Raw genomic sequence first — 14,842 nt, 5'->3', positions numbered from 1 at the left:
AGTCAAGTAACAGAAAATAGATGGAACTGCAAATCTCATTTTCTTTCTTAATCACCATTTAATTTTAACATAAGCGGTGAAGATAATAGATGTCTGTTTTTTTGTGGCGAATCTGCGGACGCGTTGCTTGTTTTATCTCTCTCTCTCTCTCTCTCCCTCACTTTCTTTTTTTTTTTTTCAACCGAGACGAAAGTGCTTGCGACGTATGTAACCGACATTTACTAGGCATCACAGCGATTTCATCATTCTTATCTTCTCGCATTACTGGCTGTCCATGCTTGTGCTTCTCCGCGGGGCTGCTGCATCGGCACTGCTGAGGACCACCCCCGACATTCCCTCCCTGTGCTCGGTGCTGCAGGTCCGGTCTGTTCGGTTAGATCGCCCCCGGAACCGGCCCCTTTCCACGTCGGCCCCCCTTTCCAATAGGAACAAGAAGAAGAGCCTGTGGCAGCAGAAGCAGCGAGTGGAAGAAGGACGAACAACCATGGACGGCGACATGGAGCAAATCCTCGCCCCTTTGAGGCTTGCAGTCAAGGAACAGGTAACACGTTCCTGTAAACGTGCAATCAAGTATTTCGATTGCGATGCCACGTTTAGCTTCAAAAAGTGCAGCTCAGCCCAGTCAATGAATGGGGTTTTGCCAACTAGCTCGATGCTAACGCTGGCTAGCAGTCATGTCTGCGCCTTTTTGCCACGTTTCAGCCGCGGCCACTGCTGGGGCTTTTTAAACGGGGTGTGGCCCATTGAATGGGGAAGTTAATATTTCTTTTTATTTCAAAATAGCTTGTCCATGATGTAGTCCCGAATTTGCACGGCTGACCTTTTTTTCCATTAAGAGCAACCATTTTTGCAGCATCAAAACATACACATGTTTTATTCCTGTTGGTTTGTGGTAATAAACGCATTTAAAGTGCTTCATATAATTCAGTAAGTAAAGTATAGCATAATTGAAATAAAACAAAAGGACGTTAAAACTGTTTAAAAAAAGGCAATGGTATCAAGAAATAAAACTATAAACTGCCAGCTGTCATATTTAAACACTAGTTGGTCTATTCTGGCGGGGCTCTCCTTCCAGTTTCAAGCTTGCTGTGGGATTTTTAGTGCTTTAAAAGCAAATAATATTTTGACCTTAATCTTATAATATTGGGTGCCAGTGAAGGGATGTGCAAATATGGGTTTTTGACATCTACAATTATTTAAACTTGCAATTTGCCATTGTAAATATCATTTTGGTTTAACATTTACGATTTGCAAGCAGACTAAGGACAACACACCACGGGATAATCGCTCAGGATAATCTTTCGGAGACATCTGATGGTTGGCGCTTCGTCAATTTGATTGTTGACGATGCTCAAACGTGGTCCTATTGTGGGTATATGTGGACCCAATTTAGGAGATGTTTGTTTTTCAGGGGGATCTTGTTCGCCAAATGAAGCTGGACGGCGCTCCCGATGTGGATGTTTCCAAAGCGGTGGCTGAACTTAAAGCGAGGAAACGGAATTTGGAAGCCAAGGTACGCCTATTGAACACTCTCTGCAATCTCGCCCAGGATTAATTGCTCAAACCTGTAACTGCAGGAGCTGGCGTTGCAACCCAAAGACGACATCGTGGACAGAACCAAGATGGAGGACACCCTGAAGAGGCGTTTCTTCTATGACCAGGCCTTCGCCATCTACGGCGGTAAGACGAAGCTTGCTGGGGAGAGTTAACATCCTTCCACCAACATCGTTGATCGCGTGTTAATTCTCTTCAGGTGTGAGCGGCCTGTACGACTTTGGGCCGGTGGGCTGTGCCTTGAAGAACAACATCCTGCAAGCATGGAGGCAGCACTTCATTCAGGAGGAGCAAATCCTTGAGATCGACTGCACCATGCTCACCCCTGAGCCCGTCCTCAAGTGAGTCACAATGAAAACTCGCCCACATTTCTCCATGTGGGTTTTGCCGCCTGGTGGTTCCTAGAGTCAGCTCCAAAGTGCTGGACTCTGGGTTATTTTTGACAGGCGCACATTGAATCTGTGATTACATGCATGGGAACTGTCATTATCGCAGATTTCCATAGCCCGGTTACAGATACAATCTTTAAAAGTGACGGCGAGTAAAAGGTCACAGCACCGAGGAGATGCATTCACCATTTTTGGTTTGTCAACAGGACATCGGGACACGTCGACAAGTTTGCCGACTACATGGTGAAAGATGTCAAAAATGGCGAGTGCTTCCGGGCGGACCATCTCCTTAAAGGTAAGCTTAAAATGGGGTGGGGGCGGGGCACTCTGCTATTTTTTTAATTTTTTTTTTAAATTATGAGCATAATATAGCAGCAGCACTCGTGCTCTTCTGTAATAATATGGCGTGTAAAATTATGAAGAATCAAACTTAATTAATTGGCCCTAAATGAAAGTCTGCTAGCTCGATGCTAAGACACAATGCAAGACTCTATAGACAGGCTAATAAAATTAGCATATTCTGTATCCTCTGTGAGAAAATGACTGCACAGATTGATCCTTAACGTCTAAATGGTCATTTAATAGTGTGTTTGGTAGAATTGGTTTCAAAGATTATTTTCTTCTGTAGCGCATCTCCAGAAGTTGATGGCTGACAAGAAATGTACTGCAGAGAAAAAAGCCGAAATGGAGGACGTCATCACGCAGGTCCGACCGGAACCTTATTGAAAGGGTTCTGCTTTGGATGAGATGATTAACGTTCTATTCGACAGATGGACAACTGCACCCAACAAGAGCTGAGCGACCTTTTCGTCAAGTACAACGTCAAGTCCCCCACCACGGGAAATGACCTCACACCGCCCATCTCCTTCAACCTCATGTTCCAGACGTCAATCGGACCGGGAGGGAACATGCCAGGGTACAAAAAAAAAAATCAACAGTTTTCAGTGTTGCTGTATTGTAATGCCCGTCTTGATTCGTAGCTATCTGAGGCCTGAAACCGCTCAGGGAATCTTCCTCAACTTCAAGCGACTGTTGGAGTTCAACCAGGGAAAACTCCCCTTCGCTGCCGCTCAGATCGGAAACTCCTTCAGGAATGAGATCTCGCCTCGCTCCGGACTCATCCGCGTGAGGTACTTGAACATTTGTAGTCGCCATTTCCATGGATTTGAATGTATTAAGCTCTGCAAGTCATGTTTGTACCTTCCGACAGAGAGTTCACAATGGCTGAGATCGAGCACTTTGTGGACCCCAGCGAGAAAGTCCACCCCAAGTTCTCAAACGTGGCCGACCTGGAAATCCTGTTGTACTCCTCCAAGGCGCAGACCAGCGGCCAATCTGCACATATCATGCGGCTTGGAGATGCTGTGGAGCAGGTAGGGCGTACTGACAGATGTATTTATTTTTTTTCCCGCATTATTATTTGATTTATGACTTTCTGACTTATTTTTATGCCATACAAAAAGTGTTTAGTAAGTCGACCACTAAGGAAGTAGATCAACTTAAAAATTGTCCAGCCATCCTACGGACGCCGCAGAACAGCAAATGACACTTATTTCCGTCTTTCAGGGTGTGATCAATAACTCCGTCCTGGGGTATTTCATCGGTAGGATCTACCTCTATCTCACTAAAGTCGGAATAGCCAAAGAAAAGCTTCGCTTCCGCCAGCACATGGACAACGAGATGGCCCACTACGCCTGCGACTGCTGGGACGCCGAAACCAAAACCTCCTACGTACGTCTGCGTGCGATATTTTGTGGTCTTCCTCGCAAGGCTGCGTGCGCTGATCGCGCCGTTTAATCCTCGCAGGGTTGGATCGAGATCGTGGGGTGCGCCGACCGCTCCTGCTTCGACCTGAAATGCCACGCGCAAGCCACCAAGGTGCCCCTGGTGGCCGAGAAGCCGCTTAAAGAACCCATATCCTTAAAAAAAAAACGACTTTTTGCGTGCGTTCTCCCGCGCCACGCGTTTGAAAAGGCTCCTTAACGACACGGCACAAAGTCGTGAACGTCGTCCAGTTCGAGCCCAACAAAGGAGTCATCGGCAAGGCGTACAAGAAGGACGCCAAGCTCGCCATGGAGTACCTGGCCGTGTGCGACGAATGCCACGTCGCCGAAAAGGAGCAGCTCCTCAACGAGACCGGGTGAGTTGCAAAATCACAAGAAAACACAAAACGGCCGAGATTGTCCGCCTTTGAACGCCGAGGGTCTGTTTTAAATCCGCAGAGAGTTCACCGTCGAAGTGGAGGGGAAGACGTTCAAACTGACCAAAGACATGGTGGCCGTCAAGCGATTCCAGAAGACGCTACACGGTGAGCTCAGACCTCGAGCGGCACTCGCGGAAGGGAGCGCGCTTTCAAGTAACTTGTTTTTCCCAAAGTGGAGGAAGTGGTTCCCAACGTCATCGAGCCGTCGTTTGGCATCGGCAGGATCATGTACACCATCTTCGAGCACACCTTCCATGTCAGGGAGGGCGACGAGCAAAGGACGGTAAGTACAGATATGAAAAACATAAACGAAGCTTTGATTGTTGAATTAATTACAACTAAAGCGAACACTGAATTAATTTAACATATTTGACGCGCACTTATTTTACCTAAACAACCTCTTGTTCCCCCTCGCCTCAGTTCTTCAGCTTCCCAGCCACAGTTGCGCCATACAAGTGCTCCGTTCTGCCCCTGAGTCAAAACCAGGAATTTGTGCCCTTTGTTAAAGAGCTTTGTAAGTATTGCTTTTCAAAATTCATTTTTCTATTTTTGGAGACGTGAAAGACGTTTAAAATTATTGGCATGGAAGCATATCAATAAATAATTTTGATTATATTTAGGAGGGCCCTCTCAAATTTAATTTCAAATGGAATCAAAAAGTCTCGAATTGAACTTGCCTTTAAGCCGTCTGATCTGAAGCGAAGAATCTTTCCTCTCCTGTCCGCTCAGCCGAGGCCATGACCCGAAACGGCGTTTCCCACAAGGTGGACGACTCCGCCGGGTCCATCGGGAGGCGCTACGCCCGCACGGATGAAATCGGCGTGGCGTTCGGCATCACCATCGACTTCGACACGGTCAACAAGACGCCGCACACCGCCACCTTAAGGGACAGAGACTCAATGAGGCAGATCCGAGCCGAGGTACGGTGCACCCGATCCAGACTCGTTGTGCTACATCTGCTGTGCAGCAGGTGGCGGTAAAGAGAAAAATTGGCCATTTCATTCTATACTTTAAAAAAAAATAAATAAATGTTTTCCTTAGGTGAGCGAGCTGCCAGTGATCATTCGGGATTTGGCCAACGGTACGCTAACCTGGGCGGAAGTGGAGGCCAAGTATCCCATCTTTGAAGGACAGGAGACCAGCAAGAAGGACGCGGTGGAAGAGTGAAGCCCCTCCTTTCTGCAGGAAACAAATAAATAAATCACAGACTTTTGTTGCATTTGCATCACAATGAGCTTGTATTGATCACGTCCACAAGGGGGCGCTGCATTCAACCATTTACGACCACCACGTCGAAAAAGGGAGAAACTGGACTGAGGGAAGACCACCGGAATTCCGCTTTTCATGCCAACCGGATTGAGATTTACCGCTCTCAATAAAAACAGCCAGCACTTACTGGACATGTGCATTTCACTTGCAAAGTTTTCTCATTTGCTTAACTTGGGCAAACTCCACACAAAGACAGACGTGCTGTCCACTGTAGCTATTCAAGGAGATATTAACATAAAATATTACGATTCTTTTGTCCAAGGTGAAATGCAATATACCTTTTTGAAAATTGTGGTGTTGCAGTCATGATTGGCAGCTGAGTACTGCTGAAAATGACCAATCACAAAGCAGAAAGTTGTTTTTTTTTTTTTTTTTTTTTTTTAAATGTTTTATTTTAGCCAAATAAAAAGCCCACTGAAATAGAGTAAACAATTCCTAAACGACCTTCCTTCTTCTGCAAGGCCGTACAGTAATTCCAAAATACATACTCTGATGCTTACAAGAGCGATAAAGAAGAGAATTAATACATTTTTGCTATAATTACAGTTTGAATTTTATTCATGCACTTGTAATTGTTTTGAATGTTTTTTTTTTTCAATTTTAGTTTACTTCTAATAATACATTAAATGGCTTTTCAGATGAGATAGATGGTTATGTTGATTAAATAGATGAACAGGATGATTAGACAAAGACTGATGGATGGACAGATTTACATAGATCAAGAGTATTGAAGGGGATTTTTTTTTTTTTAACTAGGAAAAACTATCAGATTGTTGTGGTTACGTCATCCATTTGTGCAACGTTCCGTATTTTGTGCAGTTGGTGGAAATTCAAGGGGCGGGGTGCGGCCCTGAGCAGGTCACTGGGACGCATTCTTTAAAAACTCGCTAGTATGTTAAGCAAGCAACATGTAGCTGAGTTTGGGTGATGCAACTCAAAGCCTCGGTTTCAGACCTCACGACTTTGAAGCATGACAAGCTCCTCCCGCTGGGTTGGGCCAGAGAGCAAAAAAGCGTGCAAGAAGGAAAAAAACATCCGCACAACTGGTTGTGACTTGCGAGGGGAAGCACGCACACACTCTCACACACACTCAAGCGGCTTCAATTTTGCGCTCTTTCGACGTGGCAACATGGAACAAGCTTTGGCACCTTTGCGGGAGGCTGTGCGGGAGCAGGTGAGTTGCTTTGGGTGGGAGGAAACAAGTCGGACGTGACCATGTTAAATGCAAATTTCAACTCGACTTTTTTTTACTTTACAATCTGTCCTAAAACAAAAGCTCAGAGTACTTTATAGGATTTGATATAAAGTCATTAAAAATGGTTAAAAGTTCTTGTTTCAAAGTCCATGCAATCCATCAAATGTGCAGCATGGTGAACATTTAGGTTTTATGCTGCATGCAAATTTAAAAAGTACATGTACATGCTTTTAAATCCAGGTGACAAAACTCCCAACCACAAACCTTTTAATTATTATTATTTTTAATTATTTTAAAATCTAATTCACAGTACAGCATGGCCTTTTAGTAATTTTAGAAACCTACTTTTATTTATTCACTATAAAATGTTTTAAAATCTTTGCCGTCAGTGAAGCACATCGAGTTTTATTTTGTATAAAATGTGATATTTAAATGAAGCTGCTTTGCCCTTAAACCAGGGGTGTGCAAACTTTTTGATTGGCGGGCCAGTATGGGTTCTAAAATTTAACAGAAGGGCCAGACCAGTGGCAGATAGATGTGTTTTGGTAACCTCACCTCATCTGAGAAATTTAATTTGAAATGAAAGTGAACAAAAGCATTTCAACAAAATATATCTTTGAAAAACCACAGTATTTAAAAAATAAAACATTAACAAGGTTTATTCATTTAATTTCATTTCCGTTTTTTCCAAGTTCGGCGGGCCAGAATAAAACGCTTAACGGGCCGCATGTGGCCCCCGGGCCGTAGTTTGCCCACGCCTGCCTCAAATTAATGCAAATCAGTGGACTGAAGTTGAAAAAGTGACAACTTCCAACCTCCTACTCACTCATTCACACAAGCGTGTATTTTAAAAACCGGCAGCAACGATATGTTGGGCGAGACGAAGGCTGGCGCACGACAAACGAGCCGGTTTCGCCTTTCCTAGAAAGTATGCTGGAAAAAATGTTCTGGTATTTTCACAAAAGCTATGCTGCTATTAAAACTGTTTAAAAAAAAAAAAAAAAACTTTTTGCACAAAAATCCAAAATAATGAATCACGTTAACGTGGTTGTCGTCAGGGCGACTTAGTGGCCCGGCTGAAGGAGCAAGGAGCCCCCGAGCTGGAGGTGAACCAGGCTGTCACAGAACTGAAAGTGCGCAAGAGAACTCTGGAAATGAAGGTACAACAAGGACAATACTTCTTTGTTCCCCTGCAGTTTGCTTTCACTTTTGCTTGCAAAAAAAAAAAAAAAAAAAAGTCATAACGAAACTGTTGTCTCAACTTGGCGACTTCTAGGAGCTGTCCTTGCAACCCAAAGATGATGTCGTTGACAGGGTAAAGATGGACGACACTCTAAAGAGGAGGTTCTTCTACGATCAGTCTTTTGCAATATATGGAGGTAGGGTGTTTGTATTTTTATTTTATTTTTTATCATAAATTTGTTGCATTATTAGAGAGCACTTCCTAGTTCTTGGAAGGGGACATAAAATGGCGGGCGAAACCGTTGAAATGGAACCAGTTATTTCAATAAAACATTTTACTACGGATGATGTAAATGAAGGGATTGTACCTTTGACCTTTGGAATGGACAAGATGCGACTATAAAATTTGGGGGGTGAGGAGAGTAATGCTGTAAGATTCATTTAAATTATATTAAAACAGTTTTGGGATGATGATGTAATCATCAGTGAGTAAAAAAATAAATAAAAAAAAGAAAAAGACAATTACTGATAAATAATCTAATCAAAGATCACAAAAATGTGCATCTTATGCAAAATATCACCCGATCTAATCAGAAGTCTTATTAATAATTAATTAATTATTAATTAATTTTGATTTTTTTTTTTTTTGCAAGGGGTGGCTGGCCTGTACGACTTTGGACCGGTGGGCTGCGCCCTAAAGAACAACATCCTGCAGGTGTGGCGCCAGCACTTCATCCAGGAGGAGCAGATCCTGGAGATCGACTGTACCATGCTCACCCCCGAGCCCGTCCTCAAGTGAGTGCGCCCCCTCTACATTTGTTTATTTATTTAAAAAAAAAAAAAGAAAAGTAAATTATTTTTGAATTATTTTTCTCAACCAGGACGTCGGGCCACGTGGATAAGTTTGCTGATTACATGGTGAAGGACTCCAAAACGGGAGAATGCTTTCGTGCCGATCACCTCCTCAAAGGTGATCACGTTGTCGGTGAAATTTTTCGAATTTTACGACGAGCGCCTGATGACAGGTCTTTACCTGTTAGTCACACATCTGGAGGATGGGCGGGGCTGGAATTTGCGCGTCTGGGACGTATCAAGTCTTTGTGGAGCGCCACCATCCATTTAAATATCGGATCATTTCATTTGTTAGATTTGAAAAAAAGTATTTTTGTTCTATAAATTTAAAAATCCAGCAAGTCCAAGAAAACTGCAGCAAAATCTGCCAATTGATGGAACGTACCGTTTTGTTGCTCCAACATAATTGCTTTGAGTTCCTTTGTAGACTTAAAAAAAAATATTGCGCAAATCAAAGCCGGTATTGAAAATCACAATATTATTTAACATCGAGTCATCAAAGCGCCAACAAGTGCAAACCGGATTTAATCATTACTTAATTTAAATGTAGTATACATGCTTAGGAATGAATTAATTGGATAATTATTAATTGGATATGCACTCGTTAAGCTTGTCGAGCCAGCGTTGCCGTGGGGAACATGATGTAACTTGAAATTCACACCCCCTGATTACGTCATTGTTCGCGTCGAAGCTCATGTTTCCCGTTGTGCTTGCCTCAGCGAGTTATCTACATCAATGTAAAAACATGACACCCATAATTAATAAAAGAGATTTGTTATATATCGGGTATTTTTTAAATATTTTTTTTGTGACCGCATTGAACATCCTCGACAAAAAAAGTCAATTTTACATTTGCTTGGCTGGCTAATTAAGTGTTGCGTTCAGAAGCATTACGTAAATCGGAGCTCCGCCCCCTAAAATCAAATCGCGACATTATTTCCATCCTCATGAAGTGTGTGTAGAATTGAATCCAAGACTGATATGGTCTCTGGCGCCCGCAGCCCACTTGAAGAAAGTGATATCCAACGAGACGTGCTCCCCGGAAAAAGTGGCGGAGATGGAGGACGTCATCACTCAGGTCGGCTTGTGCGTGACGCGCCAGGATGATGTCATATCCTGTCCCGTGCTAGTCACATCCTACTCTTATCTTAGCTTATCTTTGTGTGTGCAATAGATGGACAACTACACCCAGAAGGAGTTGGGCGAACTGTTTGTCAAGTACGACGTCAAGTCCCCCTCCACAGGAAATGACCTCACCTCTCCCATCTCCTTCAACCTCATGTTCCAGACCTCTATCGGGCCAGGAGGCAACACTCCCGGGTACTACTATTACAACCACTACTACTTACTTACTTAACTACTTACTAAGTCATTACTATTTGGTGTGTGTAGGAATGGGCGAGTACCCGTTAAAATAAGGCCGTTATCGTGTACTTGTCGAGACAGCCGATACCAGCCACCGATACTTGCTGGGGAAAAAAAATACTTGCACTAGTTGAACGATGAGCTGTGGCAATTTGACTTCACAGTCAGTCATCATGCGCATCAGAAAGGTTTTTTTTTTTTTTTTTTTACAGACTACTACTACTACAATCGTTACTACTATCTCTCTCGTAGCTGCACTAGTACCTCGACTGCTACTTCCACTACGAGTAGTGCTAATATTACCACTTCACAGACTAGCACTTCTACTTATTAGTCGCTTTACTCACGATTCAAATTTTTTACTAATATTACCACTAGTAGTACAACTATTTCGTGCTGCTTCTATGAATATGACAATTACTACTTTCCACTGTCACTGCTAATGATTCAATCAGTTCATTGAAGTTGCTCACAAGATGAATCTGCAAATTTGTGGCCGCTTGCCTGTTTCTTTTGGCAGCTACCTGAGGCCAGAAACAGCTCAGGGAATGTTCCTCAACTTTAAGCGACTTCTGGAGTTCAACCAGGGAAAACTCCCCTTCGGCGCCGCTCAGATCGGAAACTCTTTCAGGAACGAGATCTCGCCTCGCTCCGGACTCATCCGCGTCAGGTTCAAAGATTCAGCGTGCTCCATTTTGCTTGATTTAATGGTCGGAATAAGCCAAGTGAAAGCGTACCTTTTGCATTGCAGAGAGTTCACCATGGCTGAGATTGAGCACTTTGTGGACCCCAACGAGAAGATCCACCCGAAATTCTCCAACGTGGCCGACCTGGATATTCTGTTGTACTCCTCCAAGGCTCAGACCAGCGGGCAATCGGCGCAGGTCATGAGGCTTGGGGATGCTGTGGATCAGGTAGGAAAAGTACAAATATGAGTACCATATTTTCTGAGTCTATAAGGCAAAGCCTCGATGAACAGGGAATTTTTGGGGAAATTTTCGAAGGTGCACCGGTGCGTTACTGCACATTAAGGGAAACAAACCATTACAGCAAATAAGTCAAACTTAATTCAACTTCAATTTGACACCCAAATAAAAAGTGCATCAGAATTTAAGGCTCACTGTGGATTTTTGAGAAGATTAAATTTTAGGTGAGCCTTATAGTCCGGAAACTACGGGATACGGTTTATCGTTCATGCCGCAATACACTGCATATGAATCTCAAAATCTCAAAAGTTATATTTAAGTAGCAACCCGCCTTCAACATCATCGTCATTTTCATCGCGCAGGGCATCATCAACAACTCCGTGCTGGGCTACTTCATCGGCAGGATCTACTTGTACCTCCTCAAAGTGGGTCTTAGCAAAGACAAAGTGCGCTTCCGTCAGCACATGGAGAACGAGATGGCTCACTACGCCTGTGACTGCTGGGACGCCGAGTCCAAAACCTCCTACGTGAGATGTCGTTCCTTCCTCCCGCCGGTTTCGACCAGAACGGCGGCTCTTTGATCACGCAATGTCTTTCTTCAGGGTTGGATCGAGATCGTCGGGTGCGCCGACCGCTCGTGTTACGATCTGTCGTGTCACTCCCGAGCCACCAAGGTGCCCCTCGTGGCGGAGAAACCCCTCAGAGAGCCCATATCCTGACATTGAATCTTTAAGGCAAAAGGCACCACGACATTTGGTGATAATATGGAATTTAATCGGCAGTTTGTTGTGTTATTCCTTAACATGCCGACACAAGGTCGTCAACGTCGTGAAATTCGAGCCCAACAGGGGCGCCATAGGCGCGGCGTACAAAAAAGAAGCCAAGCTGATCTTCGAGTTCCTGGACGCGTGCGACGAGTGCTTCATTAGCGACCAGGAGAGGCGACTCAACGACAGCGGGTGATTGTTCATTGTTCAGCGAAACACACTCCAGTCTGTGCGTAGTGCGTATAAAAAGTCTACACACCCCTGTTTGAATGGCAAGTTTTTGTCATATAAAAAAATTCGAACGGGGGTCTCAGGTGTTAGCACAAAACCTCTAAACTTCTGCCAGAAAGCAGAAAATGCCTGAAACAGCCTACTAGAACATCAAAACTTTATTTTGGATTCATCAGTGGCAGTTTAAATGATTTAAATTTGTGAGCTGTCTCACACTTAACTTAACACAGTCACATAGCCAGTCAGGGTGTGCACACTTATGCAACAACATTATCTCAGTTTATTTTTACTTCTTTTTTCCAGTTGAGATGTAACAATTAGAAGTCCAATTATTGGGGGTATACTTTTGAAATTATTTATCTTGGTCTTATTTTTACATCACAAAAACAAAAAGGGGTGTGTTGATTTAATTTTTTTTTTTTTTTTTTAATTCTTTTTGAATTCCTTCCTTTATTTTTGTGCAATTTTCCCTATACAGAGAATTCAGCGTGTCAACGGAGGGCAAAACGTTCAAGCTTTCCAAAGACATGGTCGCCGTCAAGAGATTCCAGAAAACCTTACATGGTACCAAATGAATAAAAATGGCAATTCTGATTTCACGTTTCAGCGTCGCACTTTTAATCCACGTTTGCCCGCAGTTGAGGAAATCGTCCCTAACGTCATCGAGCCGTCCTTCGGCATCGGCAGAATCATGTACTCCATCTTTGAGCACTGCTTCCACACACGGCAAGGAGACGAACAGAGAACGGTGAGCTTTTGTTCTTTGTTTTAGTCGCCTGCATTGATTAATCGTTAGAATTAAATATGAATGATTTGCTTTGCAGTATTTCAGTTTTCCCGCCACCGTTTCCCCGTACAAATGCTGCATCCTTCCTCTTAGCCAAAACCAAGAGTTCACACCGTTCGTCCAACAGCTATGTGAGTTTGCCGCTTTCACACGCAAATATTTATTTTTTAATAAAACGTAAATTCAAAAGTTTATCAGTTTAGTAAATAAAAAAAAATGAAGACTATCTGATGAAACAGCAATGTTTGACCTTTAATCATAAATTCCATAAAATCAGCTGAGTTGTCTTCATTTAAAGAAAAATAATTTTATATTAATAAATTAATTAGAAAGAAAAGTATATAAGTATAATAAGTAAATTGGTTAAAAAAAACTGTAAATAAAATAAGATTCATTACATAATCAATAAAAATTATATACATTTTATTTATATATTAGCTTTCATAATGTATGAGGTCCAAAAGTTACTTTACTGACACCAAGTGGCGGTAAACGCACACTGCATTTTAAAAAGTACGAACCTCACACGCTTCCATTGGCGTTAGCGGATTATTTGCTCTTTGTCTTCGTCAGCCGAGGCGCTGACCCGAAAGGGCGTGTCCCACAAGGTGGACGACTCGTCGGGATCCATCGGGAGGCGCTACGCCCGCTCCGACGAGATCGGCGTGGCGTTCGGCGTCACCGTCGACTTCGACACCGTCAACAAGACGCCGCACACCGCCACCCTGAGGGACCGTGACTCCATGAGACAAATCCGCGTGGAGGTACGTCTTGGCACGACAGAAATGGGACCAAAAAGAGATAATAAATCATAAAAGAATTACAAAGGGCATCAATTTTTTGCCGATTTTTTTTTCACATTTCTTGGTTCTATATTGTGATGTTGTTGCGTTAATAACGAACCCCATGGCGGTGCAGGTGGGCGCTTTGCCTGGGGTGATTTGGTCGCTGGCCAACGGCGTGTCCACTTGGTCTCAGCTGGAGGTCCAGTACCCCCTCTTTGAAGGGCAGGAGACCAGCAAGAAGGAGTGATGGGCAGCATATGGTGATCTTCAGGAAAAAACTGTTTGAAGGGCAGAAGAAAAATATTACTCATTATGTAAGACTTCCATTCCTAAATGGAAGCAACAGCAGCACTTGTTGTTGCCATCGACTCACACACACACACACACAATATATATATATTTTTTACACCTCACATTAAGCCTGATTCTAATAAAAGACTTATGGTTCTTTTCCCCCACTGTGTCCTATATTTGAGTCGTGCATCTATTTTCACTTTATTGTGTGTTGTTGTGTGGCACCCGTGTGCGGCATGCAAAGCACGGACATGGCTCAAAATTGCAACAGGCTTACCATCCCAAAACAGCTGTGGCGAATAGGAACATGGAAAATTGCATTGGCTCCATTTTGTTTCATTGTTTATTCGTGGGTGTGTGAGTGTGTGTGTGCAAAAAAATATATAAATAATAATAATCTAAATAAATAACATTCATATATATATATGATTTATAATCATGTTTTTTAAAGTATATAGTAATATAATGATGATAATAAAATATTTAGAAATATAATGTAATGAGGAAAAACTTCAAGTACTTTGCTTATTTATATTGTAATAATATTATTACAAGACGTAAATTTGATTTTGAAACCTGTCTTGCCATTTTCAAAATTATCGGTTGAATCCGTTTTTTTTGGGGGGGGTGAAATACAGATATAACAAATGAAATGAAATATGAAAACACATGTATATTTCATTTATATATTTAAAAAAAAATACAGTATATCATAATGTATTCATATTTTTCAAATTAAATTATGTGAATGACAATGCATGTAATTGAATGAAAACACATTTTAGCATAGTTTGGACATAATTTTTTTTATTAATTAATTATGAATTATTGTTTGGAAAAGAGACTCATGAAAAGTATAGTATGTCAACGGTTATATTAAAAATAAAGAGTTGAAGTATAGACACAAAAATTTAACATTTTTAATTTCATAATATTTTTTGTTGTCTAAATGACGAAATGTTATGCTTAGGACGTGCCTCATTAATGACCAAATACAATTACGAATAATTGAATTTTTTAATTTTTATATGTTCCTTAATTTA

At 42.3% G+C, this 14,842-nt stretch overlaps 2 protein-coding genes and 1 non-coding gene across 3 annotated transcripts; all 3 read left to right on the top strand.

Moving 5' to 3' along the window:
• Positions 1-161: 161 nt before the first annotated feature.
• On the top strand, positions 162-5,554 carry LOC148318374 (glycine--tRNA ligase-like). Its single transcript, XM_088283376.1, has 17 exons — positions 162-541; positions 1,412-1,513; positions 1,578-1,680; positions 1,754-1,895; positions 2,150-2,238; positions 2,572-2,648; positions 2,714-2,859; positions 2,924-3,073; positions 3,154-3,316; positions 3,510-3,674; positions 3,750-3,858; positions 3,939-4,083; positions 4,166-4,251; positions 4,320-4,429; positions 4,567-4,660; positions 4,876-5,066; positions 5,188-5,554. Exons 1-17 carry the CDS (start codon positions 275-277, stop codon positions 5,311-5,313), a joined length of 2,265 nt encoding a protein of 754 aa, XP_088139502.1. The 5' UTR covers positions 162-274; the 3' UTR covers positions 5,314-5,554.
• On the top strand, positions 1,944-2,078 carry LOC148318375 (small nucleolar RNA SNORA84). The gene has a single exon (XR_015839969.1). It is a non-coding gene; the product is annotated as a small nucleolar RNA SNORA84 (small nucleolar RNA).
• Positions 5,555-6,464: 910 nt separating the features above from the next.
• Positions 6,465-13,922, top strand: LOC148318373 (glycine--tRNA ligase-like). The gene is made up of 17 exons (XM_088283006.1): positions 6,465-6,589; positions 7,669-7,770; positions 7,887-7,989; positions 8,446-8,587; positions 8,674-8,762; positions 9,646-9,722; positions 9,819-9,964; positions 10,530-10,679; positions 10,761-10,923; positions 11,298-11,462; positions 11,538-11,646; positions 11,750-11,894; positions 12,412-12,497; positions 12,572-12,681; positions 12,758-12,851; positions 13,294-13,484; positions 13,639-13,922. Exons 1-17 carry the CDS (start codon positions 6,545-6,547, stop codon positions 13,750-13,752), a joined length of 2,031 nt encoding a protein of 676 aa, XP_088139132.1. The 5' UTR covers positions 6,465-6,544; the 3' UTR covers positions 13,753-13,922.
• Positions 13,923-14,842: the final 920 nt, after the last annotated feature.

Source organism: Idiotropiscis lumnitzeri, chromosome 19 (genome assembly GCF_059441095.1).
Source record: "Idiotropiscis lumnitzeri isolate Australia: NSW breed Sydney's pygmy pipehorse chromosome 19, RoL_Ilum_1.0, whole genome shotgun sequence".
Lineage (NCBI taxonomy): Eukaryota > Metazoa > Chordata > Actinopteri > Syngnathiformes > Syngnathidae > Idiotropiscis > Idiotropiscis lumnitzeri.
Note: the sequence above shows the minus strand (reverse complement) of the source record. Positions and strands in the feature narration are given on the sequence as shown.

What these genes read in the sequence shown, in the direction of transcription:
- LOC148318374 (XM_088283376.1), top strand. Translation starts at nt 275, where the DNA reads ATGCTTGTGCTTCTCCGCGGGGCTGCTGCATCGGCACTGCTGAGGACC. An exon ending in GGCGGACCATCTCCTTAAAG is followed by an intron (nt 2,239 to 2,571) that starts GTAAGCTTAAAA and finishes TTTCTTCTGTAG; the next exon opens with CGCATCTCCAGAAGTTGATG. An exon ending in ATTCCAGAAGACGCTACACG is followed by an intron (nt 4,252 to 4,319) that starts GTGAGCTCAGAC and finishes TTTTTCCCAAAG; the next exon opens with TGGAGGAAGTGGTTCCCAAC.
- LOC148318373 (XM_088283006.1), top strand. Translation starts at nt 6,545, where the DNA reads ATGGAACAAGCTTTGGCACCTTTGCGGGAGGCTGTGCGGGAGCAG. An exon ending in GTCTTTTGCAATATATGGAG is followed by an intron (nt 7,990 to 8,445) that starts GTAGGGTGTTTG and finishes TTTTTTTGCAAG; the next exon opens with GGGTGGCTGGCCTGTACGAC. An exon ending in ACCGTTCGTCCAACAGCTAT is followed by an intron (nt 12,852 to 13,293) that starts GTGAGTTTGCCG and finishes TGTCTTCGTCAG; the next exon opens with CCGAGGCGCTGACCCGAAAG.